Source organism: Ranitomeya imitator, chromosome 2, assembly GCF_032444005.1.
Source record: "Ranitomeya imitator isolate aRanImi1 chromosome 2, aRanImi1.pri, whole genome shotgun sequence".
NCBI classification, from domain to species: Eukaryota; Metazoa; Chordata; class Amphibia; order Anura; family Dendrobatidae; genus Ranitomeya; species Ranitomeya imitator.
In genome coordinates this window covers 567,602,041-567,629,880 of record NC_091283.1, presented here as the reverse complement: position 1 = coordinate 567,629,880, position 27,840 = coordinate 567,602,041, and the positions used below count along the sequence as shown (strand labels likewise).

Genomic DNA, 27,840 nt, shown 5'->3' with positions numbered 1-27,840 from the left:
CTGGATGTTCCAACTCCAGATGCTTCGTCCCCAAGCAGTTCACCCCCGGATGTTTCCCCCCAGCAGTTCGCCCCCGGATGTTTTGCCTCCAGCAGTTCGCCCCCAGATGTTTCGCCCCCAGCAGTTCGCCCATGGATGTTTCACCCCCAGATGTTTTGCCCCCAGCAGTTCATCCCTGGATGTTTTGCCTCTAGCAATTTGCTCCTGGATCTTTCGCATCCGGGAAAGACCTGCCTGAACTGAACATTGGCAGGTTTGCTTATCACTAATAATACACCATATGAGTCTAAGATATATAATTCTGATCAAATTAGTTTTTTTATTTTAAAACTTTGTTTTCTAGATGAGTCATTTTACAAACAGACAGGAAAATAGTAGGATTTCATTGGTTACTAAGGAGGTCGTGCCCCCTTGGTAGCAGAACGGATCCTGGCTCCCTATGATACATTCAGGGCTGCTTGTTCACAGCCCTATGCAAAGCTCCCTTTCACCCTCCGCTCATGTGCTCTTTCCTGGACAAGAGGAGGGCTCCCCCTGCCTGTGTAAAGCCATTACAGGATGGAACACATAGGGGGGCTTTGCAGAGGGCCGTAAACCAGCAGCCCTTTATACATCATAGGGAATATATTGTTAGTTGCATGCTCCTGTGCAGCCACACCCTCTAGAATCCATCCACAAGTACTGCTACTAAGGAGAAACAACCTCCTTAGCAACCCCTGAAATCCTGCAGCACATGGAGCTTTAACTTGGATGAGACTTTTCACACAGAAGTGAAGCTGCTGGAAGGTCTCCTTTGGAAATGAATATCATGGGCACAGGTACTATAACATAACATATTTTTTGTAGAGTTATGCTTTAACTGTATGTATCAAAACTGTTTAAACAAGAAACATAAAAAGGTATAGAGGGGAAGGATTAGAGAAAAAGAGAAAATACAAATTACAGGTTATAATGCTTGAATTATTTTACAGCTAAGAACACTGCTCTCAAAACATACAATATGTGACCATGAACTAAAATTCAAAGCTGTAGGCAATGCCTCTCAGATAATCCATCAAGCTTCTATTATTGAAATCTTGCACGATACGTTTAACCCTTGCTGAAATTGCAGCATACCTTTTGTTTCTTGCAGCAATGGGATTTCCTGCTATTATCTGAATAATTTCAAAACTATGGAGCTCTTGCTGATGTTTCAGACAGTTAATGAACCGGTATATATTTTGGAAAAGAGTACCACATGTTTCTCGAAAGCTACGGTGCCATCCTTCGACATCATTATTTGTTCGCTGTTGATCATTCAATGTTCACTCATACACATTCCAGAATTGAATTGGAAACAAAGGTGCTTGACGTCCTCTGCGATTCATTCGACCGATATAGCTGTCTTCAAAATAGTTAGCAATAGGTATTGCTTCTTGTGGAAAGTCAGGATCTTCCACCAACTCTTCAAATGATTGCACAACATTCTGTGGTGGTAGAAAGGCCAGGGCAGGTATCATGCGTATCCAACGGGCAAATTCATGGTCACCTTGGTATTGCATCTTGAGTCCTTCATTTTGAACTTTACGCCAAACCGACTGTGATAAGTGGAAAAGGCAACCAGTCTTCACAAGGTTGTGGAACTCACTTTCAAATGCCTGTATTGCAGCTAGTTCAAAATCCAACATCAGGTTGTCTGACTGCAGTCCAGGCTGCAAGTTCTTCAGCTCTTGCAGCAACCTCTGGTATGTAGAACGGCTCTTGTCTGTCAGCAAGGTGTACACTAGCGGAACAACAAGGCCGCTGTGGACTACATGGATTGTGTAAAGTTGATTAAACAAGGCTGGTGTAGTGAAAAACATGCCATCAGCAAACCACTCTTTACTTTGTGCCAGTAGATGGAGATTGTCTCTTGTTCCAAATATGAACATACGGCTGTGTCCATTTCCTAATTTAAAATGAAAGTATTAGTAGAGGAAATAACAGAAAAAGTGTAACAAGCAGCAGACAGAGAATTTTGGGATAAATTCACAAAAAAAAATATCCTAATCAGAAGCCTCTGTTCATATCTCACATTAAAAACTCACATTTTGCTCCAGATTTTCGGATTTCATAATAAAAAACCTGAAGCAAAATCTAGTGTGAAGGGGCCAACCAATAGTTTTTTACAACATATATTGTCGCAGTGGAAAATGATATATTTTTGTTTAAAATTAAAATTACTTCCAAACTTGAAATAGGTCACATTTTTAGGGTACCTTTAGACCCTTCAACTAGACGGCCGTTCAGCACGGCCGATCGCCTCCATGCTGAACAGCTGTCTAGTTGACAGCCGCATCCAGACGCGGCGTGCGGCTAGAAGTCTGAATGAACGACTGGGAGGGCCGCCCGCCTGAATGAGGTGTTCCATTCAAGCGGATGGGCGCGCTAGTCGTCGGGTGGGCAGGGCGGACGTTCGTGACTATGCTGTCTCATTGAGAGGATTGTGCAGGATGCAAAAAAAGCGAGTAAAATCACCAGTGTGCTTTTGGCCTAAGGCATAACTGAATGGTCCATTAGGCTGGGGTCATATGCAGCATTAATGTGTAAATCCCATCCACATGCTGATGAAAAAATGTTGTTTACAAAAAAAAACATGCAGTGCAGCATGTCAATGTATGCTGCCATTATACAAAGAAAATTCCAGCCATTTAGATAAGAGGCTGAAATCCTGCACTAAAACCTGCACCTAAATCCATAGAGTTAAGTGAAGATTTTGATACAGAATTAGGGTACCACAATAGTGGCCACAATTGCAGGCACAAATAGATTCCTGTGGGATCTGCAGTTGCTACCGCAATTACAGCCGCTGCGGAGATGCCGCTCCGCAATCCCCTTCCATCAGTGGGCACGAGGCCTCAGGCTTTATCCAGACAAGCTGGATTTACAGGCGTATTCCGTGCTGTGTTTCCTGAATGAAACCCGCCCTTTCATGTCTATGGTGCGGGTTACGGGCAGATTCCAGCTGGGGCCAGAAAACGCCCCACCGGAAAATAGCTTTAAAGCTATTTTCCGGCGGATCCCGTGCTTAACTTGCCCATTCATGGGAATGGGCAAGAGGGAAACCTCCTGAAAAATGCCTGCAAACCAATGGAAAAACGCTCGGTTTAGGCAATAGCAAGGCATGGCCACGCCCATAGCAGAGCTTGGCCACATCCCCTATTTGCAGAAGCGTTTTGCCAGAGCGCTTAAAAAGTGCTTGCAAGCAGCAGGCAAAATGCCTCTGCAAATCATGGCGTATCTCTCACCTGAGCTCCGGAGTTCTGCCTGACCTGTCCACGGATCTGCAGGACTGAACTACGAGAGCCGAGGAATCAGCCGGCGATGGCAGTTCATCCCGTGCATGCCCCAGACAGGCGAGGCTGAACTTCGGGGCAGCATCCAGGACAGGTATGGCCAGTACAATGCTGCATATTTGGAATTAGTGCTGGCCGATCCGATCACTGAAGATCGTAATTTATTACGATTTTCAGGCTGATCGTTATTTTAAATTACGATCCGATTTGTAGCCAGATCATGATGATGATCATAATTAAAAATCGGAATCCTCCGTAATCTGAAAACACTGTCCGGGCATACATGCCCGAACAGTGTGCGTATATATATATATATATATATATATATATATATATCGCAAGCATGAAGAAAGGAGCGCACTACCTGGACGTCCGGTGCAGGTAAACTTTATTCCAATCACGTAAAAGACATCTTCACGACCGGGGGTGCTATGATAAGAGTGCGGCAAAGCTAGACGACGGCCGTTTCGCGCCCAACTGGCGCTTCATCGGCTCAGTGACCCGTTGAAGCGCCAGTTGGGCGCGAAACGGCCGTCTTCTAGCTTTGCCGCACTCTTATCATAGCACCCCCGGTCGTGAAGATGTATTTTACGTGATTGGAATAAAGTTTACCTGCACCGGACGTCCAGGTAGTGCGCTCCTTTCTTCATGCTTGCGATTCATTTGTGGCTGTTTTCCAGCGGAGCTTCGCACCCAGGACCGAGCTTAACCTTCAGGACACAGGTGAGCGGTTCCCACAGTTTCGTTAGCGGTGGTGCCGTCCGGCTGTTTTCTTTTTGTTTGTATATATATATATATATATATATATATGTATATATATATATATATATATATATATATATACACATACGCACACACTGTACGGGCGTACAGCATGTGTGCATATTTAGCTTTAGTAATTGTAGTAACTGGCTACGGCTCCTAGCCCAGCAGTGCAGGGAATCCCGAAATCCGGGCGGCGCATCGCCGCCTCTGTGCCTGCCGTACTATAACTACAATGAAGAGTGATCCCAGGACCGCTCACTAGACGGTCCTGGGAAAGCAACACATCACGTCACAGAACAGCCCGGCACATAGGTCACATTTTTAGGGTACCTTTAGACCCTTCAACTAGACGGCCGTTCAGCACGGCCGATCGCCTCCATGCTGAACAGCTGTCTAGTTGACAGCCGCATCCAGACGCGGCGTGCGGCTAGAAGTCTGAATGAACGACTGGGAGGGCCGCCCGCCTGAATGAGGTGTTCCATTCAAGCGGATGGGCGCGCTAGTCGTCGGGTGGGCAGGGCGGACGTTCGTGACTATGCTGTCTCATTGAGAGGATTGTGCAGGATGCAAAAAAAGCGAGTAAAATCACCAGTGTGCTTTTGGCCTAAGGCATAACTGAATGGTCCATTAGGCTGGGGTCATATGCAGCATTAATGTGTAAATCCCATCCACATGCTGATGAAAAAATGTTGTTTACAAAAAAAAACATGCAGTGCAGCATGTCAATGTATGCTGCCATTATACAAAGAAAATTCCAGCCATTTAGATAAGAGGCTGAAATCCTGCACTAAAACCTGCACCTAAATCCATAGAGTTAAGTGAAGATTTTGATACAGAATTAGGGTACCACAATAGTGGCCACAATTGCAGGCACAAATAGATTCCTGTGGGATCTGCAGTTGCTACCGCAATTACAGCCGCTGCGGAGATGCCGCTCCGCAATCCCCTTCCATCAGTGGGCACGAGGCCTCAGGCTTTATCCAGACAAGCTGGATTTACAGGCGTATTCCGTGCTGTGTTTCCTGAATGAAACCCGCCCTTTCATGTCTATGGTGCGGGTTACGGGCAGATTCCAGCTGGGGCCAGAAAACGCCCCACCGGAAAATAGCTTTAAAGCTATTTTCCGGCGGATCCCGTGCTTAACTTGCCCATTCATGGGAATGGGCAAGAGGGAAACCTCCTGAAAAATGCCTGCAAACCAATGGAAAAACGCTCGGTTTAGGCAACAGCAAGGCATGGCCACGCCCATAGCAGAGCTTGGCCACATCCCCTATTTGCAGAAGCGTTTTGCCAGAGCGCTTAAAAAGTGCTTGCAAGCAGCAGGCAAAATGCCTCTGCAAATCATGGCGTATCTCTCACCTGAGCTCCGGAGTTCTGCCTGACCTGTCCACGGATCTGCAGGACTGAACTACGAGAGCCGAGGAATCAGCCGGCGATGGCAGTTCATCCCGTGCATGCCCCAGACAGGCGAGGCTGAACTCCGGGGCAGCATCCAGGACAGGTATGGCCAGTACAATGCTGCATATTTGGAATTAGTGCTGGCCGATCCGATCACTGAAGATCGTAATTTATTACGATTTTCAGGCTGATCGTTATTTTAAATTACGATCCGATTTGTAGCCAGATCATGATGATGATCATAATTAAAAATCGGAATCCTCCGTAATCTGAAAACACTGTCCGGGCATACATGCCCGAACAGTGTGCGTATATATATATATATATATATCGCAAGCATGAAGAAAGGAGCGCACTACCTGGACGTCCGGTGCAGGTAAACTTTATTCCAATCACGTAAAAGACATCTTCACGACCGGGGGTGCTATGATAAGAGTGCGGCAAAGCTAGACGACGGCCGTTTCGCGCCCAACTGGCGCTTCATCGGGTCAGTGACCCGTTGAAGCGCCAGTTGGGCGCGAAACGGCCGTCTTCTAGCTTTGCCGCACTCTTATCATAGCACCCCCGGTCGTGAAGATGTATTTTACGTGATTGGAATAAAGTTTACCTGCACCGGACGTCCAGGTAGTGCGCTCCTTTCTTCATGCTTGCGATTCATTTGTGGCTGTTTTCCAGCGGAGCTTCGCACCCAGGACCGAGCTTAACCTTCAGGACACAGGTGAGCGGTTCCCACAGTTTCGTTAGCGGTGGTGCCGTCCGGCTGTTTTCTTTTTGTTTGTATATATATATATATATATATATATATGTATATATATATATATATATATATACACATACGCACACACTGTACGGGCGTACAGCATGTGTGCATATTTAGCTTTAGTAATTGTAGTAACTGGCTACGGCTCCTAGCCCAGCAGTGCAGGGAATCCCGAAATCCGGGCGGCGCATCGCCGCCTCTGTGCCTGCCGTACTATAACTACAATGAAGAGTGATCCCAGGACCGCTCACTAGACGGTCCTGGGAAAGCAACACATCACGTCACAGAACAGCCCGGCACATGTGCAGAGGTGGTGATGCACAACCAAGAATGCATAGCGTTGGGATTTCGGAATTCCCTGCACTGCCGGAGACAGCGCTGGACACCGGAGAGAGTTGAATAACTGGGTTTGTTTATTTTTTAACAGCGCAGCTTGGAGCCATTATACAGTACAGACCAAAAGTTTGGACACACCTTCTCATTTAAAGACTTTTCTGTATTTTCATGCCTATGACAATTGTACAATCACACTGAAGGCATCAAAGCTATGAATTAACACATGTGGAATTATATACTTAACAAAAAAAAGTGTGAAACAACTGTAAATATGTCTTATATTCTAGGTTCTTCAAAGTAGCCACCTCTTGCTTTGATGACTGCTTTGCACACTCTGGGCATTCTCTTGATGAGCTTCAAGAGATCGTCATCGGGAATGGCCTTCCAATAATCTTGAAGGAGTTCCCAGAGATGCTCAGCACTTGTTGGCCCTTTTGCCTTCACTCTGCGGTCCAGCTAACCCCAAACCATCTCGATTGGGTTCAGGTCTAGCGACTGTGGAGGCCAGGTCATCTGGCATAGCACCCCATCACTCTCCTTCTTGGTCAAATAGCCCTTACACAGCCTGGAGGTGTGTTTGGGGTCATTGTCCTGTTGAAAAATAAATGATGGTCCATCTAAACACAAACCGGATGGAATAGCATGCCGCTGCAAGATGCTGTGGTAGCCATCCTGGTTCAGTATGCCATCAATTTTGAATAAATCCCCAACAGTGTCACCAGCAAAGCACCCCCACACCATCACACCTCCTCGTCCATGCTTCACGGTGGGAACCAGGCATGTAGAGTCCATCCGTTCACCTTTTCTGCGTCGCACAAAGACACGGTGGTTAGAACCAAAGATCTCAAATTTTGACTCATCAGACCAAAGCACAGATTTCCACTGGTCTAATGTCCATTCCTTGTGTTCTTTAGCCAAAACAAGTGTCTTCTGCTTGTTGCCTGTCCTTAGAAGTGGTTTCCTAGCAGCTATTTTACCATGAAGGCCTGCTGCACAAAGTCTCCTCTTAACACTTGTTGTAGAGATGTGTCTGCTGCTAGAACTGTGTGTGGCATTGACCTGGTCTCTAATCTGAGCTGCTGTTAACCTGCGATTTCTGAGGCTGGTGACTCGGATAAACTTATCCTCAGAAGCAGAGGTGACTCTTGGTCTTCCTTTCCTGGGGCGGTCCTCATGTGAGCCAGTTTCTTTGTAGCACTTGATGGTCTTTGCAACTGCACTTGGGGACACTTTGAAAATGTTCACAATTTTTCGGACTGACTGCCCTTCATTTCTTAAAGTAATGATGGCCACTCGTTTTTCTTTACTTAGCTGCTTTTTTCTTGCCATAATACAAATTCTAACAGTCTATTCAGTAGGACTAACAGCTGTGTATCCACCAGACTTCTGCACAACACAATTAATGGTCCCAACACTATTTATAAGGCAATAAATTCCACTTATTAAACCTGACAGGGCACACTCGTAAAGTGAAAACCATTCCCGTGACTACCTCATGAAGCTCATCAAGAGAATGCCAAGAGTGTGCAAAGCAGTCATCAAAGCAAAGAACCTAGAATATAAGACATAATTTCAGTTGTTTCACACTTTTTTGTTAAGTATATAATTAAACATGTGTTAATTCATAGTTTTGATGCCTTCAGTGTGAATGTACAAATTTCATAGTCATGAAAATACAGAAAAATCTTTAAATGAGAAGGTGTGTCCAAACTTTTGGTCTGTACTGTATATATGCAAGAAAACTGGAAGAAGAGTGGCTCAACTGAGATTGTTGCTGAGGACTCAGTGTGCTGCTAGAGCAGGGGTTGGTTTCCGCCCGTACTTAACATGCATCCATGAAGAAATACCTCCGCACTGCTGAAGTCCTATACAAATCCTTTATTGCATTACAAAGTTCCAAAAGTGCCAGACCACCATCACCCACCCACATATATACACATATATACACACACACTGTTTGGGCGTACTGTATGACATGGAAACACAAATCGCTACTGAAGAGATGTCAGCAAATGCTATACCAAATTATCGCTCTATGACCTGTCAATTGTGTTCACTATACGTGACACTGCGCTCATAAGACAACTACAGAAAAATGGACATATCGACTCTGTCATTGAAACCAAGCGGACCCATGGCATTACAGCGCAGGATCCACCTGGCTTCACATCTCAAGAGCACATTGTCCAAATCACCACCTTGGGCAGGCAAATTAACCTTTTCGATGCCAGCAAAGGTAAGACATTCAGTCCTACCACCGTGTTTCTCCCTCACATGGGAAATGAATCGCGGGACACCTTTTCCTGATGCTACTGACCTGCAATGCTCTCGAAAACAGACATACATCGGGCGGATAGTTTTGCTGATATAATATCGCTTGCAAGGACAGAATACAATATACACTACATGATCAGTTTTACACGTGATGAAATCATTAACCGTGTGTGACACTGCACCTATACAGAGAAACCGCTCTGTAAGGTGCTGCTGACAGCACGAGCAATGGCCGCACCTAATATTACCTTTAGGGGACATCCCATTTAGCCAATTAGTATTTGATTTAGTGACGCGGTTTCTCACCAATCTATCTCTTAACCTTGCACTTCTTCTATTGGCTATTAAGGGGCCTCTTGCTGCTACGTCGGCTAACTCCTTATCTCTCTCTAACAGGTGCCAGTTCTTTTTAATAGCTAACCTAATTTGCTGGTCCATGTTGCTATATTTAAAACAAAAAGTAAATCTTTTCCCAACCTCATGTCTCTGGGAGGGTGGTTTTTTAACAACCCCTTCTATCCTCTCATTTTTTACTCTGTCCAAAGTAGATGTCAGCAACCTCTCTGGGTAACCCCTTTCTCTAAATCTGACTTTCATCTCTTCTGATTGACGGTGAAACCCCTCTTCAGTGTTGTTCACCCTACTCACTCTCAAGAATTGGCTGTACGGTACTGCTCGTTTCGTATGCATGGGGTGATAACTGTTGTAATGCATCAGGGTATTGGCCGCTACCGGTTTACGAAAAAGTGAAGTGCAGACCTTACCTTCTTTAATTTCCAAGGCAACATCTAAGAATTCAAGCCGTTCACCCCCGAACACTGACGTAAAAACCATATTTAGATCATTGATCCAATTCAGGTGCGCCACAAAATCGCTAAATGCATCTTTTGTCCTGTCCCAAATTATTACTATATCATCGACGTACCTACGATAATATTTTATGTGTTGCAAGAAACTATTGTTATACGAATAGATGTATTTTCTCCTCGGGTGAACAACACTGAAGAGGGGTTTCTGTTGTGAATTCTGTGGCAGAGCTCCCTCCTGTGGTCACAAGTGGTACTTCGGCTGATTCTCTCTGTGAGCTTCCGTTGGTGGAGGAAAGTGGTACTGCGGCTTCTGAGTTTCCTTCCTCAGGTGGGTGGTGAAGTCGTTAGGTGCTGCTCTATTTAACTCCACCTAGTGCTTTGATCCTGGCCTCCAGTCAATGTTCTAGTATTGGACCTGTTTCCTCCTGGATCGTTTCTGTGGCCTGCTGCTCTGCATAGCTAAGTTCCGCTTTTGCTTTTTGTTTGCTGTTTTTTTCTGTCCAGCTTGCTAATTTGTTTTCTCGTGCTTGCTGGAAGCTCTGGGACGCAGAGGGTGTACCTCCGTGCCGTTAGTTCGGTACGGAGGGTCTTTTTGCCCCCTTTGCGTAGTTGTTTGTAGGGTTTTGTGTTGACCGCAAAGTTACCTTTCCTATCCTCGCTCTGTTCAGAAAGTCGGGCCTCACTTTGCTAAATCTATTTCATCTTAACTCACATTCATTATATGTGGGGGCTGCCTTTTCCTTTGGGGTATTTCTCTGAGGCAAGGTAGGCTTATTTTCTATCTTCAGGCTAGCTAGTTTCTCAGGCTGTGCCGAGTTGCATAGGGAGCGTTAGGCGCAATCCACGGCTGCCTCTAGTGTGTGGTTGGAGAGGATTAGGGATTGCGGTCAGCAGAGTTTCCACGTCTCAGAGCTCGTTCTTTGTTTTTGGGTTATTGTCAGGTCACTGTATGTGCTCTGACTCCTATGTCCATTGTGGTACTGAATTACCAAATCATGACAGTACTGGAGGCCAAAAGTACTAATGATTCTCAATAGAGGGAAAAAAGAAGTTCTGAGACCATTTTTTTTTCTCTGCACTGTGTTTTGCCTTTTTTTTCCCCTAGACATTTGGGTGGTTCAGGACACAGGTGGGGACATGGACATTCAGGGTCTGTGCTCTTCAATGGATAATCTCGTTATAAATGTACAAAAGATTCAAGATTTGGTGGTTCAGAAGCCTATGTTAGAACCAAGAATTCCTATTCCTGATTTGTTTTATGGTGATAGAGCCAAGTTTGTGAATTTCAAAAATAATTGCAAACTGTTTCTGGCCTTGAAACCTCGCTCCTCTGGTGACCCAGTTCAACAAGTGAGAATTATTATTTCTTTTTTGCGTGGCGACCCTCAAGACTGGGCATTTTCCCTTGCGCCAGGAGATCCTGTATTGAGTAATGTTGATGCGTTTTTCCTGGCGCTCGGATTGCTGTACGATGAGCCTAATTCAGTGGATCAGGCAGAGAAAAATTTGCTGGCTCTGTGTCAGGGTCAGGATGAGATAGAGGTATATTGTCAGAAATTTAGAAGTGGTCCGTACTCACTCAATGGAATGAAGGTGCGCTCGCAGCTATTTTCAGAAAAGGTCTCTCTGAAGCCCTTAAAGGGACTCTGTCACCTGAATTTGGTGGGACTGGTTTTGGGTCATATGGGCGGAGTTTTCAGGTGTTTGATTCACCCTTTCCTTACCCGCTGGCTGCATGCTGGCTGCAATATTGGATTGAAGTTCATTCTCTGTCCTCCATAGTACACACCTGCGCAAAGCAATCTTGCCTTGTGCAGGCGTGTACTATGAAGGACAGAGAATGAACTTCAATCCAATATTGCAGCCAGCATGCAGCCAGCGGGTAAGGAAAGGGTGAATCAAACACCCGAAAACTCCGCCCATATGACCCAAAACCAGTCCCGCCAAATTCAGGTGACAGGTTCCCTTTAAGGATGTCATGGTGGGATTTCCTATGCCTGCTGGTCTGAATGAGTCTATGTCTTTGGCCATTCAGATCGGTCGACGCTTGCGTGAGCGTAAATCTGTGCACCATTTGGCGGTATTACCTGAGCTTAAACCTGAGCCTATGCAGTGCGATAGGACTTTGACCAGAGTTGAACGGCAAGAACACAGACGTCTGAATGGGCTGTGTTTCTACTGTGGTGATTCCACTCATGCTATCTCTGATTGTCCTAAGCGCACTAAGCGGTTCGCTAGGTCTGCCACCATTGGTACGGTACAGTCAAAATTTCTTCTGTCCGTTACCTTGATCTGCTCCTTGTCATCGTATTCTGTCATGGCATTTGTGGATTCAGGCGCTGCCCTGAATTTGATGGACTTGGAGTATGCTAGGCGTTGTGGGTTTTTCTTGGAGCCCTTGCAGTGTCCTATTCCATTGAGAGGAATTGATGCTACGCCTTTGGCCAAGAATAAGCCTCAGTACTGGACCCAGCTGACCATGTGCATGGCTCCTGCACATCAGGAGGTTATTCGCTTTCTGGTGTTGCATAATCTGCATGATGTGGTCGTGTTGGGGTTGCCATGGCTACAAGTCCATAATCCAGTATTAGATTGGAAATCCATGTCTGTGTCCAGCTGGGGTTGTCAGGGGGTACATGGTGATTTCTGACTATTTCGTCATCCACCCCTTCTGAGGTTCCAGAGTTCTTGTCTGATTACCGGGATGTATTTGATGAGCCCAAGTCCGATACCCGACCTCCGCATAGGGATTGTGATTGTGCTATCGATTTGATTCCTGGTAGTAAATTCCCAAAAGGTTGACTGTTTAATTTATCTGTGCCTGAGCACGCCGCTATGCGCAGTTATGTGAAGGAGTCCTTGGAGAAGGGGCATATTCGCTCGTCATCGTCGCCATTAGGAGCAGGGTTCTTTTTTGTAGCCAAGAAGGATGGTTCACTGAGACCTTGTATAGATTACCGCCTTCTAAATAAGATCACGGTTAAATTTCAGTACCCCTTGCCGTTGTTATCTGATTTGTTTGCTCGGATTAAGGGGGCTAGTTGGTTCACCAAGATAGATCTTCGTGGTGCGTATAATCTTGTGCGTATTAAGCGAGGCTATGAATGGAAAACTGCATTTAATACGCCCGAGGGCCATTTTGAGTATCTAGTAATGCCATTCGGACTTGCCAATGCTCCATCAGTGTTTCAGTCCTTTATGCATGACATCTTCCGAGAGTACCTGGATAAATTCCTGATTGTGTACTTGGATGACATTTTGATCTTTTCGGATGATTGGGAGTCTCATATGAAGCAGGTCAGAACGGTGTTCCAGGTCCTGCGTGCTAATTCTTTGTTTGTGAAGGGATCAAAGTGTCTCTTTGGTGTTCAGAAGGTTTCATTTTTGGGGTTCATCTTTTCCCCTTCTACTATCGAGATGGACCCTGTTAAGGTCCAAGCCATCCATGATTGGACTCAGCCGACATCTCTGAAAAGTCTGCAAAAGTTTCTGGGCTTTGCTAATTTTTATCGTCGCTTCATCTGCAATTTTTCTAGTATTGCTAAACCATTGACCGATTTAACCAAGAAGGGTGCTGATGTGGTCAATTGGTCTTCTGCTGCTGTGGAAGCTTTTCAAGAGTTGAAGCGTCGTTTTTCTTCTGCCCCTGTGTTGTGTCAACCAGATGTTTCGCTTCCGTTCCAGGTCGAGGTTGATGCTTCTGAGATTGGAGCAGGGGCTGTTTTGTCACAGAGAAGTTCTGATTGCTCGGTGATGAAACCATGCTCCTTCTTTTCCAGGAAGTTTTCGCCTGCTGAGCGAAATTATGATGTGGGTAATCGAGAGTTGCTGGCCATGAAGTGGGCATTCGAGGAGTGGCGTCATTGGCTTGAAGGAGCTAAGCATCGTGTGGTGGTCTTGACTGATCATAAGAAATTGACTTAGCTCGAGTCTGCCAAGTGGTTGAATCCTAGACAGGCTCGTTGGTCGCTGTTTTTTGCCCGTTTTGACTTTGTGATTTTGTACCTTCCGGGCTCTAAAAATGTGAAGGCGGATGCTCTGTCTAGGAGTTTTGTGCCCGACTCTCCGGGTTTATCTGAGCCGGCGGGTATCCTCAAAGAGGGAGTAATTGTGTCTGCCATCTCCCCTGATTTGCGGCGGGTGCTGCAAAAATTTCAGGCTAATAAACCTGATCGTTGCCCAGCGGAGAAACTGTTTGTTCCTGATAGGTGGACGAATAAAGTTATCTCTGAGGTTCATTGTTCGGTGTTGGCTGGTCATCCTGGAATCTTTGGTACCAGAGAGTTAGTGGCTAGATCCTTTTGGTGGCCATCTCTGTCGCGGGATGTGCGTACTTTTGTGCAGTCCTGTGGGATTTGTGCTCGGGCTAAGCCCTGCTGTTCTCGTGCCAGTGGGTTGCTTTTGCCCTTGCCGGTCCCGAAGAGGCCTTGGACACATATCTCTATGGATTTTATTTCAGATCTTCCCGTCTCTCAAAAGATGTCAGTCATTTGGGTGGTCTGTGATCACTTCTCTAAGATGGTCCATTTGGTACCCTTGTCTAAATTACCTTCCTCCTCTGATTTGGTGCCATTGTTCTTCCAGCATGTGGTTCGTTTACATGGCATTCCAGAGAATATCGTTTCTGACAGAGGTTCCCAGTTTGTTTCGAGGTTTTGGCGAGCCTTTTGTGGTAGGATGGGCATTGACTTGTCTTTTTCCTCGGCTTTCCATCCTCAGACTAATGGCCAGACCGAACGAACCAATCAGACCTTGGAAACATATCTGAGATGCTTTGTTTCTGCTGATCAGGATGACTGGGTGTCCTTTTTGCCTTTGGCTGAGTTCACCCTTAATAATCGGGCCAGCTCGGCTACCTTGGTTTCGCCGTTTTTCTGCAATTCTGGGTTCCATCCTCGTTTCTCTTCAGGGCAGGTTGAGTCTTCGGACTGTCCTGGTGTGGATACTGTGGTGGACAGGTTGCAGCAGATTTGGACTCATGTAGTGGACAATTTGACCTTGTCCCAGGAGAAGGCTCAACGTTTCGCTAATCGCAGACGCTGTGTGGGTCCCCGACTTCGTGTTGGGGATTTGGTTTGGTTATCTTCTCGTCATATTCCTATGAAGGTTTCCTCTCCTAAGTTTAAACCTCGTTTCATTGGTCCTTATAGGATTTCTGAGGTTCTTAATCCTGTGTCTTTTCGTCTGACCCTTCCAGATTCTTTTTCCATACATAACGTATTCCATAGGTCATTGTTGCGGAGATACGTGGCACCTATGATTCCATCTGTTGATCCTCCTGCCCCGGTTTTGGTGGAGGGGGAGTTGGAGTATATTGTGGAGAAGATTTTGGATTCTCGTGTTTCAAGACGGAAACTCCAGTATCTGGTTAAGTGGAAGGGATATGCTCAGGAAGATAATTCCTGGGTCTTTGCCTCTGATGTCCATGCTCCCGATCTTGTTCGTGCCTTTCATATGGCTCATCCTGGTCGTCCTGGGGGCTCTGGTGAGGGTTCGGTGACCCCTCCTCAAGGGGGGGGTACTGTTGTGAATTCTGTGGCAAAGCTCCCTCCTGTGGTCACAAGTGGTACTTCGGCTGATTCTCTCTGTGAGCTTCCGTTGGTGGAGGAAAGTGGTACTGCGGCTTCTGAGTTTCCTTCCTCAGGTGGGTGGTGAAGTCGTTAGGTGCTGCTCTATTTAACTCCACCTAGTGCTTTGATCCTGGCCTCCAGTCAATGTTCTAGTATTGGACCTGTTTCCTCCTGGATCGTTTCTGTGGCCTGCTGCTCTGCATAGCTAAGTTCCGCTTTTGCTTTTTGTTTGCTGTTTTTTTCTGTCCAGCTTGCTTATTTGTTTTCTCGTGCTTGCTGGAAGCTCTGGGACGCATAGGGTGTACCTCCGTGCCGTTAGTTCGGTACGGAGGGTCTTTTTGCCCCCTTTGCGTGGTTGTTTGTAGGGTTTTGTGTTGACCGCAAAGTTACCTTTCCTATCCTCGCTCTGTTCAGAAAGTCGGGCCTCACTTTGCTAAATCTATTTCATCTTAACTCACAGTCATTATATGTGGGGGCTGCCTTTTCCTTTGGGGTATTTCTCTGAGGCAAGGTAGGCTTATTTTCTATCTTCAGGCTAGCTAGTTTCTCAGGCTGTGCCGAGTTGCATAGGGAGCGTTAGGCGCAATCCACGGCTGCCTCTAGTGTGTGGTTGGAGAGGATTAGGGATTGCGGTCAGCAGAGTTTCCACGTCTCAGAGCTCGTTCTTTGTTTTTGGGTTATTGTCAGGTCACTGTATGTGCTCTGACTCCTATGTCCATTGTGGTACTGAATTACCAAATCATGACAGGTTTCACCGTCAATCAGAAGAGATGAAAGTCAGATTTAGAGAAAGGGGTTACCCAGAGAGGTTGCTGACATCTACTTTGGACAGAGTAAAAAATGAGAGGATAGAAGGGGTTGTTAAAAAACCGCCCTCCCAGAGACAGGAGATTGGGAAAAGATTTACTTTTTGTTTTAAATATAGCAACATGGACCAGCAAATTAGGTTAGCTATTAAAAAGAACTGGCACCTGTTAGAGAGAGATAAGGAGTTAGCCGACGTAGCAGCAAGAGGCCCCTTAATAGCCAATAGAAGAAGTGCAAGGTTAAGAGATAGATTGGTAAGAAACCGCGTCACTAAATCAAATACTAATTGGCTAAATGGGATGTCCCCTAAAGGCAATTTTAGGTGCGGCCATTGCTCGTGCTGTCAGCAGCACCTTACAGAGCGGTTTCTCCGTATAGGTGCAGTGTCACACACGGTTAATGATTTCATCACGTGTAAAACTGATCATGTAGTGTATATTGTATTCTGTCCTTGCAAGCGATATTATATCGGCAAAACTATCCGCCCGATGTATGTCCGTTTTCGAGAGCATTGCAGGTCAGTAGCATCAGGAAAAGGTGTCCCGCGATTCATTTCCCATGTGAGGGAGAAACACGGTGGTAGGACTGAATGTCTTACCTTTGCTGGCATCGAAAAGGTGAATTTGCCTGCCCAAGGTGGTGATTTGGACAATCTGCTCTTGAGATGTGAAGCCAGGTGGATCCTGCGCTGTAATGCCATGGGTCCGCTTGGTTTCAATGACAGAGTCGATATGTCCATTTTTCTGTAGTTGTCTTATGAGCGCAGTGTCACGTATAGTGAACACAATTGACAGGTCATAGAGCGATAATTTGGTATAGCATTTGCTGACATCTCTTCAGTAGCGATTTGTGTTCCATGTCATATATGTACTCCATAAGCCATGTATTGTTTTTAACTTTAGTTTTTAATATGTGCTTTTTGTATTTCTATGGTTTGTGGGAGGGATTTGGTGGCGGGGTGTGTCTGGCCGGTGCACTATATCCACTGTCTGTCCTGAGCACAAATCGACCCGTAGAAGCGCAGGCATAGCGCGAAACGGCCGTCGTCCTCCCCTGCTCACACGAGTTTCGGCTCCCTCTCCCCCGGCCATGACTTTTATCTGGAGTTGTCGTTGTTAATAAAGAAGTCACTTTACCGAAGACTGGTGAGTGCCCTCATTTTTTACTCACAAGGAGCGCATATATATATAGAGAGAGAGAGAGAGAGAGAGCTCTGGAGAATTAATTCCAATCTTTTGGTATGATCAGCCCGATCTAATCCTATCTTTCCAGTGATCGGCCAACACTAGTTGGAATCAGTAGGCCTCACTACATTATATTACCCTCAAAGTTTCCCTTGAAGGCAAAAATCACATAGTATTTTATATCAGCACCTTACAGTCTAGCATTTTTCACATTTGTGCAAAATAAACTTTGCAATAATTATGCATAATGGAATTGTTTTAATACAATGTTAAATGGTTAAGTAGCTTACCAGAGTCATGCAGAAGGAACTGCTGCTGGACACCATCAATACTGATCTCCTGGTACTCCAGGGGGATAACAAGTTGATCAAGGGTTTGAGGTAACCTTGGGATATTGCCAAGTTGACTTGCTAATCGTATTGTCCTCTTCAGTGATGCTTTCCTTGGGAGAAGTGCTGCAACATTAGAATGGGCTCCTGAAACGACGTCTGTGAGAATCTGTTGTGGTGTCTCCTGTGTTGTCCTTGCCCTGGTGACTGCCTCATTAACAAGTCGGATTGCTTCAGGTCTTGCAGCTTGTGCTGCGTGACTGTGAAGATTGACTACTTTCACAACTTCGCCAGATTCTTCATTGGTCCAAACACGTCCCTTGCAAGTCGACCGTTTTTCACATACCTAGATGGAATGGACATCATCAGCGGTTCGTTTGGAAAATAAGTAAATGTGATTCTCATGGACCAACTTCCTCCTTCCACGTTTGGACAGAACTGAATTCATAGTTGTAGAAAGTGAATTGCTGTGGAAGCTGACTGATTTTTTGTGGCAGTACACTTCTCTCTGTGGCAGTTCAAAATTGTTTAGATTTAAAGCCTCTTGCACACTGTAATTTTAGAGTGGTTTCACACTTGTGTTTGTGGCCGCCAGAGGTCAATCCGCTCTGGATCAGACATCCAGCTGACCCCAGGGCAATGCTGGCGGAATGCTGGCATTCCGCTCTCATTGCCCATAGAAGTGAACGGCTCGGTTCCGCGATCTGCAGCCGCCCGTTCGCTTTCATAATGCCGCATTCCGCTATCAGTGTCAGAATAAAAAGAAGAGCTTTTTCTTCTTTTCGTTCCACTGCAGGTTAGCAGAATGCGGCATCACAGAAGCGAACGGGCGGCCTGTAGTGCATATGTAGCGGAAGTGTAAAAGCACCCTTATGCTGCCACTGTTTTAGAACTCCAAAGCACGTGCTTTACTGGCATTTTTCAGAGCGCTTTTGTGAGCGCTCTCGGTAATGACCCATAAGATACAGGCTACTGATGAATGCTAAGTGCTCAAAAATAGCTCCTGTAATAAAATAAAAAGAGCTGGCTGAAACAACACCTCGCTTTTCCAGCCATTGACTTATTTACTATATAACTGTCTAAGGGTCACTTTCGTCTTTCTGTCTGTAACGTTTTATTCGTATATTCATTTGTCGCGGCGTCTGTCTGTCTGTCAAGTCGCTGATTGGTCATGGCAAAACGCCCACGACCATTGCCACGACCAATCAGCGACGGTCACAGGCTGCCAGAAAAATGGCCGCTGCTTCACTGACCTGCACTCACCGCTGACCGCTCACACAGGGTTAATGCCAGCGTTAATGGATCGCGGTGTACCGCACTCCGTTAATGCTGCTATTAACCCTGTGTGACCAACTTTTCACTATTGATCATGCCTATGCAGCATCAATAGTGAAAAGATGTAATGTTAAAAATAAAAAAATTTAAAAAAAGTTATTCTCACCCCCTCCGATGTCGCGCTGTCCTCCGCGCCTCTCTCCAGTGCACGCCGTGCCTTCCAGTCCGAACAATGCTATGCGTCCAGGACCTGCGATGATGTCACGGTCATGTGACCGCAACATCATCGCAGGTCCTATGCTCAGACCGGAAGCCACTGCCAGCACTGCAGAGAAGCGCGAGGACTTCAGGGCCCGTGGCTGAGGTGAGTATATCTTTATTATTATTTTTTTAACACGAATATAGTGCCCACATTCCTAGACTACGTGGGCAGTGCAATATACTACGTGACAAGTGCAATATACTATGTCGGCTGGCCAATATACTACATGTGCTGTGCAATTTACTACGTGGACTGTGCAATTTACATGCGCTGTCTAAAATACTACTTCGGCTGTCCAATATACTACATGGCCTGTGCAATGTACTACGTGGACTGTCCAATATACTACATAACCTGTGCAACATACCACGTGGCTGCGCCTTCTAGAATACCCAATACGTTAGAATCGGGCCACCATCTAGTATATTCAAAATTGACAATCTTCATAGCGATTTTCCAGTGCTTAGCACTTGGGAAAGTGTTGTGAGTTCTGTTTTTGGGCTCCCTCTGGTGGTTACTGATGGTACTGGGTGACTTGTGTTCTCTGCGGTCTCTGGTGTCCACCTGTTCCATCAGGTTATGGGTGTTTCCTATTTAACCTGGCTGTTTTGTCATTTCCTCGCCGGCTATCAATGTAATCAGCGTGTCTGTTTGCCTTTGCTCCCTGCGTCTGTTATCTTCTGGACAAGCTAAGTTTTGATTTTCCTGTTCTATGTTTTGCTTACTTTTTGTCTTAGTCCAGCTTGCTGTTATGTGACTCCTTGTTGCTGGTTGCTCTAGTGGGCTGAAATTACTCCTCATGTTCCATGAGTTGGCACATGAGTTCAAGTAATTTCAGGATGGTTTTTTTAAGGGTTTTTCGCTGACCGCGCAGTTCACTTTTGTATCCTCTGCTATCTAGCTTTAGCGGGCCTCATTTTGCTGATTCTGTTTTCATTTCTACGTTTGTGCTTTCCTCTCATTTCACCGTTATTACATGTGGGGGGCTGCTATTTCTGTGGGGTGTTTCTCTGGAGGCAAGTGAGGTCTGTGTTTCTTCTTATAGGGGAAGCTAGTCCTTCGGCTGGTGCGAGACGTCTAGGAATCATCGTAGGCACGTCCCCGGCTACTGCTAGTTGTGTGTGTAGGTTCAGGATCGCGGTCAGCTCAGGTTCCATCACCCTAGAGCTTGTTTTTGTTTTTCTGCTTGTCCTTTTGTGATCCCCTGCCATTGGGATCATGACAGTATAGCCGGCCCTAAAAAATAAAAATTGGTCATCGTTTTGGCTGAAGTAGGAGGAAAAGTAGTCTGAGTTTTTTTTTTTTTTTTTTTCCCTCCTCTTAATCCTTGAATGGCTCTGACTTTAGCTGTTAATCATGGACGTCCAGAGTTTGGCTTCCAGCCTGAATATTCTTGCTGCTAAGGTTCAAAATATACAAGATTTTGTTGTACATACGCCTATGTCTGAACCTAGAATTCCTGTCCCAGAGTTTTTTTCTGGAGATAGATCTAGTTTTCTGAATTTTAGGAATAATTGTAAGTTGTTTCTTTCCTTGAAATCTCGCTCCTCTGGAGACCCTGCTCAGCAGGTCAAGATTGTTATATCTTTCCTGCGGGGTGATCCTCAGAATTGGGCATTTGCATTGGCACCAGGGGATCCTGCGTTGCTCAATGTGGATGCGTTTTTTCTGGCATTGGGTTTGCTCTATGAGGAACCTAACCTAGAGATTCAGGCTGAAAAAGCTTTATTGGCTCTTTCTCAGGGGCAAGATGAAGCAGAAATATATTGTCAGAAATTTCGGAAATGGTCGGTCCTTACTCAGTGGAATGAGTGCGCTCTGGCTGCAAAATTCAGAGATGGTCTTTCTGAGGCCATTAAAGATGTTATGGTGGGGTTCCCGGCGCCTACAGGTCTGAATGAGTCCATGACTATGGCTATTCAGATTGATCGGCGTTTACGGGAGCGCAAACCTGTGCACTATTTGGCGGTGTCTTCTGAACAGGTACCTGAGATAATGCAATGTGATAGAATTCAGTCCAGAAGTGAACGGCAAAATTATAGGCGGAAAAATGGTTTGTGTTTTTATTGTGGTGATTCAGCTCATGTTATATCAGCATGCTCTAAACGCACAAAAAAGGTTGATAAGTCTGTTGCCATTGGTACTTTACAGTCTAAGTTCATTCTGTCTGTGACGCTGATTTGTTCATTATCATCCATTTCCATCGATGCCTATGTGGATTCAGGCGCTGCCCTGAGTCTTATGGATTTTTCATTTGCCAATCGCTGTGGGTTTAGTCTGGAACCTCTGGAAGTTCCTATTCCTTTAAAAGGAATTGACTCTACACCTTTGGCTATGAATAAACCTCAGTACTGGACACAAGTGACCATGCGTATGACTCCCGTTCATCAGGAGGTGATTCGCTTCCTGGTGCTGTATAATTTACATGATGTCTTAGTGCTTGGTCTGCCATGGTTACAAACTCATAACCCAGTCCTGGACTGGAAAACAATGTCTGTGTTAAGCTGGGGATGTCAGGGGGTTCATGGTGATGCATCTCCGATTTCTATCGCTTCATCTACTCCTTCTGAGGTTCCGGTATTTTTGTCTGATTATCGGGATGTTTTTGAGGAGCCTAAGCTCAGTTCGCTTCCTCCTCACAGGGATTGCGATTGTGCTATAGATTTGATTCCTGGCAGTAAGTTCCCGAAAGGTCGTTTGTTCAATCTGTCAGTGCCAGAGCATACTGCTATGCGGAATTATATTAAGGAGTCCTTGGAAAAGGGACATATCCGTCCATCTTCGTCCCCTTTGGGAGCAGGTTTTTTTTTTTGTGGCTAAAAAAGATGGTTCCTTGAGGCCTTGCATAGATTATCGTCTTTTGAATAAGATTACAGTCAAATATCAGTATCCTTTGCCATTGTTGACTGATTTATTTGCTCGCATTAAGGGGGCTAAATGGTTCACTAAGATTGATCATAGGGGTGCGTATAATCTTGTGCGGATAAGGCAGGGTGATGAGTGGAAAACCGCATTTAATACGCCTGAGGGCCATTTCGAGTATTTGGTGATGCCTTTTGGACTTTCTAATGCTCCTTCGGTCTTCCAGTCCTTTATGCACGATATTTTCCGTGAATATCTGGATAAATTTATTATCGTGTATCTGGATGATGTTTTGTTTTTTTCTGATGACTGGGAGTCCCATGTTCAGCAGGTCAGGAGGGTGTTTCAGGTCCTGCGGGCCAATTCTTTGTTTGTAAAGGGTTCTAAATGTCTCATTGGAGTCCAGAAGATTTCTTTTTTGGGGTATGTTTTTTCCCCTTCTACTATTGAGATGGATCCCGTCAAGGTTCAGGCTATTTGTGACTGGACGCAGCCTACATCTCTTAAGAGTTTACAGAAGTTCTTGGGCTTTGCTAATTTTTATCGTCGCTTCATAGCTAATTTTTCTAGTGTTGCTAAACCTTTGACGGATTTGACTAAAAAGGGTGCTGATGTTACTGATTGGTCTCCTGCGGCTGTGGAGGCCTTTCAGGAACTTAAGCGCCGGTTTTCTTCTGCTCCTGTGTTGCGTCAGCCAGATACGTCGCTTCCTTTTCAGGTTGAGGTTGATGCTTCCGAGATCGGAGCGGGGGCGGTTTTGTCACAGAGAAGCTCCGATGGCTCAGTGATGAAGCCATGTGCGTTTTTTTCTAGAAAATTTTCGCCCGCTGAACGGAATTATGATGTTGGTAATCGGGAGCTTTTGGCCATGAAGTGGGCATTTGAGGAGTGGCGTCATTGGCTTGAGGGTGCTAGACATCGTGTGGTGGTCTTGACTGATCACAAAAATCTGATGTATCTTGAGTCTGCCAAGCGTCTGAATCCTAGACAGGCTCGTTGGTCACTGTTTTTCTCCCGTTTCAATTTTGTGGTTTCCTACCTGCCAAGTTCAAAGAATGTGAAGGCGGATGCTCTTTCTAGGAGTTTTGTGCCTGACTCCCCTGGAAATTCTGAGCCCACTGGTATCCTTAGGGATGGGGTGATTTTGTCGGCTGTCTCCCCAGACTTGCGACGTGCTTTGCAGGAGTTTCAGGCGGATAAACCTGATCGTTGTCCGCTGGAAAGACTGTTTGTTCCGGATAATTGGACCAGTAGAGTCATCTGCGAGGTCCATTCTTCTGTGTTGGCAGGTCATCCTGGAATATTTGGTACTAGAGACTTGGTGGCCAGGTCTTTTTGGTGGCCTTCCTTGTCAAGGGATGTGCGTTCTTTCGTGCAGTCTTGTGGAGTTTGTGCTCGGGCTAAGCCTTGCTGCTCTCGGGCCAGTGGATTGTTGTTACCTTTACCTATCCCGAAGAGGCCGTGGACGCACATTTCCATGGACTTTATTTCGGATCTCCCTGTCTCTCAAAAAATGTCCGTCATATGGGTTGTGTGTGACCGCTTTTCTAAGATGGTTCATCTGGTACCCTTGCCTAAGTTACCTTCCTCCACTGAGTTGGTCCCTCTGTTTTTTCAAAACGTGGTCCGTTTGCATGGCATTCCGGAGAACATCGTTTCTGACAGGGGATCCCAGTTTGTGTCTAGATTTTGGCGGACGTTCTGTGCTAAGATGGGCATTGATTTGTCCTTTTCGTCTGCATTCCATCCCCAGACGAATGGCCAGACGGAACGAACTAATCAGACTTTAGAAACTTATTTAAGGTGTTTTGTTTCGGCTGATCAGGATGACTGGGTTTCCTTTTTGCCGCTTGCCGAGTTTGCCCTTAATAATCGGGCTAGTTCTGCTACCTTGGTTTCTCCTTTCTTTTGTAATTCGGGGTTTCATCCTCGTTTTTCCTCTGGTCAGGTGGAGCCTTCTGATTGTCCTGGAGTGGACATGGTGGTGGATAGGTTACATCGGATTTGGAGTCATGTGGTGGACAATTTGAAGTTGTCCCAGGAGAAGGCTCAGCAGTTTGCTAATCGCCGTCGCCGCGTGGGTCCTCGACTTCTTGTTGGGGACTTGGTGTGGTTGTCTTCTCGTTTTGTTCCTATGAAGGTCTCTTCTCCTAAGTTCAAGCCTCGGTTCATCGGTCCCTATAAGATCTTGGAAATTCTTAACCCTGTGTCGTTTCGTTTGGATCTCCCGGCATCGTTTGCTATTCATAATGTGTTCCATCGATCGTTGTTGCGGAAGTATGAGGTACCTGTCGTTCCTTCGCTTGAGCCTCCTGCTCCGGTGCTGGTAGAGGGTGAATTGGAGTATGTTGTGGAGAAGATATTGGATTCTCGTGTTTCCAGATGGAAACTCCAGTATTTGGTCAAGTGGAAGGGTTATGGTCAGGAGGATAATTCTTGGGTGATTGCCTCTGATGTTCATGCTGTCGATTTGGTCCGTGCGTTTCATAGGGCTCATCCTGGTCGCCCTGGTGGTTCTCGTGAGGGTTCGGTGACCCCTCCTCAAGGGGGGGGTACTGTTGTGAGTTCTGTTTTTGGGCTCCCTCTGGTGGTTACTGATGGTACTGGGTGACTTGTGTTCTCTGCGGTCTCTGGTGTCCACCTGTTCCATCAGGTTATGGGTGTTTCCTATTTAACCTGGCTGTTTTGTCATTTCCTCGCCGGCTATCAATGTAATCAGCGTGTCTGTTTGCCTTTGCTCCCTGCGTCTGTTATCTTCTGGACAAGCTAAGTTTTGATTTTCCTGTTCTATGTTTTGCTTACTTTTTGTCTTAGTCCAGCTTGCTGTTATGTGACTCCTTGTTGCTGGTTGCTCTAGTGGGCTGAAATTACTCCTCATGTTCCATGAGTTGGCACATGAGTTCAAGTAATTTCAGGATGGTTTTTGAAGGGTTTTTCGCTGACCGTGCAGTTCACTTTTGTATCCTCTGCTATCTAGCTTTAGCGGGCCTCATTTTGCTGATTCTGTTTTCATTTCTACGTTTGTGCTTTCCTCTCATTTCACCGTTATTACATGTGGGGGGCTGCTATTTCTGTGGGGTGTTTCTCTGGAGGCAAGTGAGGTCTGTGTTTCTTCTTATAGGGGAAGCTAGTCCTTCGGCTGGTGCGAGACGTCTAGGAATCATCGTAGGCACGTTCCCCGGCTACTGCTAGTTGTGTTTGTAGGTTCAGGATCGCGGTCAGCTCAGGTTCCATCACCCTAGAGCTTGTTTTTGTTTTTCTGCTTGTCCTTTTGTGATCCCCTGCCATTGGGATCATGACAGGAAAGTGGCTACTGTGAAAGAGGTCTTAGGGCTAAAACACAAGGCCAAAATTCCCTGCCTAATTTGGGGCCAAAACATCTGGGGGGCAAAAAGCTGGGGGCGAAACATCCGGGGGCAAACTACTGGGCGCGAAACATCCAGGGGCGAAACATCCGGGGGCAAAACATCCGGGGGCGAACTGCTGGGAGCGAAACATCCGGGGGCAAACTGCTGGGGGCGAAACATCCGGGGGCGAAACATCCGGGTGCGAAACATCCGGGGGCGAACTGCTGGGGGCGAAATGTGCGGGGGCGAACTGCTGGGGGCGGAACATCTGGGGGCGAAACATCTGGGGGCGAAACATCCGGGGGCGAAACATCCGGGGGCGAACTGCTGGGGGAAAAACATCCGGGGGCGAAACATCCGGGGGCGAACTGCTGGGGGCAAAATGTGCGGGGGCGAACTGCTGGGGGCGAAACATCCGGGGGCGAAACATCCGGGGGAGAACTGCTGGGGGCAAAATGTGTGGGGGCGAACTGCTGGGGGCGAAACATCCGGGGGCAAAACATCCGGGGGCGAAACATCAGGGGCGAACTGCTGGGGGCGAAATGTGCGGGGGCGAAACATCCTGGGGGCGAAATGCTGGGGGCGAAATGTTCAGGGGCGAAGTGTACCTGGGGGCGAACTGCTGGGGGCGAACTGCTGGGGGCGAACTGCTGGAGGCGAAACTTCCTAAAACCGTATAAAACTGTGCCAAGCTCACCTTTCATGTCCCAAGGGGGTATGGAAAGTCACGTTGGTGCAAGTGAAGAGACCGTACCACACGATCTCTCCGACATAATAGTGACGTCAGGCGGGGTTGCGAGGTGTGGGTTCATCACAGCATGAATACTTTTTCAAGACATTCAAGGAGGTATGGTGTAAAGGGAGAGCCCAATTTCAAAGTATGGAAAACACCTTCACACAAGAAATTTCAAGATACTGAATGTTTGCTTTCATCGTTATGTATCCAAGTAACGTGTAAGACAGCTCACAGGGCAACAGCTGTCTAATGCAAAAGGTGCTGGACGAAGCAGCGGTTTGTGTTCTCTGTGGACCCTAATATAGTCCAAGCCAGGAATTCTAAGAAATGTAAATCATTCTGTAACCCTTTATCTAAAAAAAAATAGGATTCCTGCTGTGGGCTGTAATAATGTACAACAAGTGAGAGATACTGGATTTATAGACTGTTCAGATTGTTGTAATTCTACCCCAGGAATTTAGACTGAACATGAAATGGCTATTGTGCCAATTGTTTGGGCTGGCACTGCATTCATCCTCTACCAAGTGATTCATGGTGTTTTGAGCAGCGTTGGTTCAGCACTTGGTTGACGTTCATATTTCAGTTTGCCTGTATGTCCATGCAATACTTCAAATTTTGGTTTACTAGGGCCTGAGGTTGTGAATAATACTCGGACCTCACTTTTACTTTGTTGTGTTGACATTTCTTTATCTGCAGCCAATTTTTGCTACTTCTGCTTTATACGCAGTGTTCAAACCCATAAACCTCAAGACTTTTTATTCATTTTTGGATTATTTATCACAAATCCATAGTGGTCTGTGATTAGTAAGCTCGGCGTGAACTCATGCTTGTGTCCTGCCACAACAATGACACTGCTTCGGACCTACCAATAAGCTCTGGCTCTGGATCATGTAGGAAGAAGTTGTCAGTGCTCTGGTCCGGCAGTCACAAACCATGAAAAACTCTGAATCTTCTTGTTTAAATCAACCCTATTTATGAAATAACAGAAATTTTGCCAAAAAGATTCCTTCCCTTACAACGTGGCTACGTCTTTGTGAGAGCCTTACTTGATAGCCGCATAGCTATCATCTGCGAAGTCTGGTTCATACAAGGAAAAGCTGATCTTCAGATTTATTGAGCTAAACACATGGCAGCAGAAGATTTTGGAAAAGACGACAGACACACTCTTCTAAATATAGATTACAGTGATTTCTATTTTAAACCAATATTACCACAGATCCAGTATAACTCTCTGCAGGTGTAACATCAAAGTATCATATATGAACTTTGCATTTGTTCTGCTAGGATCAGGCCGAATCAATTGGTTTCCACCACATTAACCCCTGTTGCCACAAGTTCCTGCAGCACAATACAAAAACGTACCGTGTTTGAGGGGTTAAATAGCAAGCGGCCAATGTAATCCCTGCATTCTGGCCAAGGATTTAGCAATGGAACAGTATAATTGCTAACAGGTACAGCAGGATCCCTCACTGTAACAATGTATTACACATTGGCAGACTGTGCAGTGATTTTAGCTGGAGAACCAGCTTTTCTGAGAGGGGTGGGTTATGTGGATCTCCATACACTCAGACATATGCATATACTACACTACACATATGTGTGGTCAGCACAGACGTTAGCGCACCATTAGTGAATCCAGACCGTTTCGAACACAAGGCATAATTCATACAATAGTATGACATATAATTCTTGGACGATGCAGTAGCCATGGCTTTGCGAGCTGGCGACAGGACTGAAAGAGTGAAGGAGAAAAGAAGAGGGAGAGATGGGGAGGGGAGAGCAATATGAACGTTGAAAGGAATGAGAACTAGG

At 46.0% G+C, this 27,840-nt stretch overlaps 2 protein-coding genes across 2 annotated transcripts in view; one reads left to right on the top strand and one right to left on the bottom strand.

Annotated features, from left to right (window-relative positions):
- SEPTIN9 (septin 9) overlaps positions 1–27,840 on the top strand; it is a 417,355-nt gene that overhangs the window by 122,039 nt on the left and 267,476 nt on the right. The gene's annotated exons all lie outside the window — the stretch shown is intronic.
- Positions 295–17,886, bottom strand: LOC138665004 (uncharacterized). The gene is made up of 2 exons (XM_069752126.1): positions 17,508–17,886; positions 295–1,927 (listed from the first exon to the last, which is right to left on the bottom strand). The coding sequence occupies exon 2, from the start codon at positions 1,908–1,910 to the stop codon at positions 1,305–1,307; it is 606 nt and encodes a 201-aa protein (XP_069608227.1). The 5' UTR covers positions 1,911–1,927; positions 17,508–17,886; the 3' UTR covers positions 295–1,304.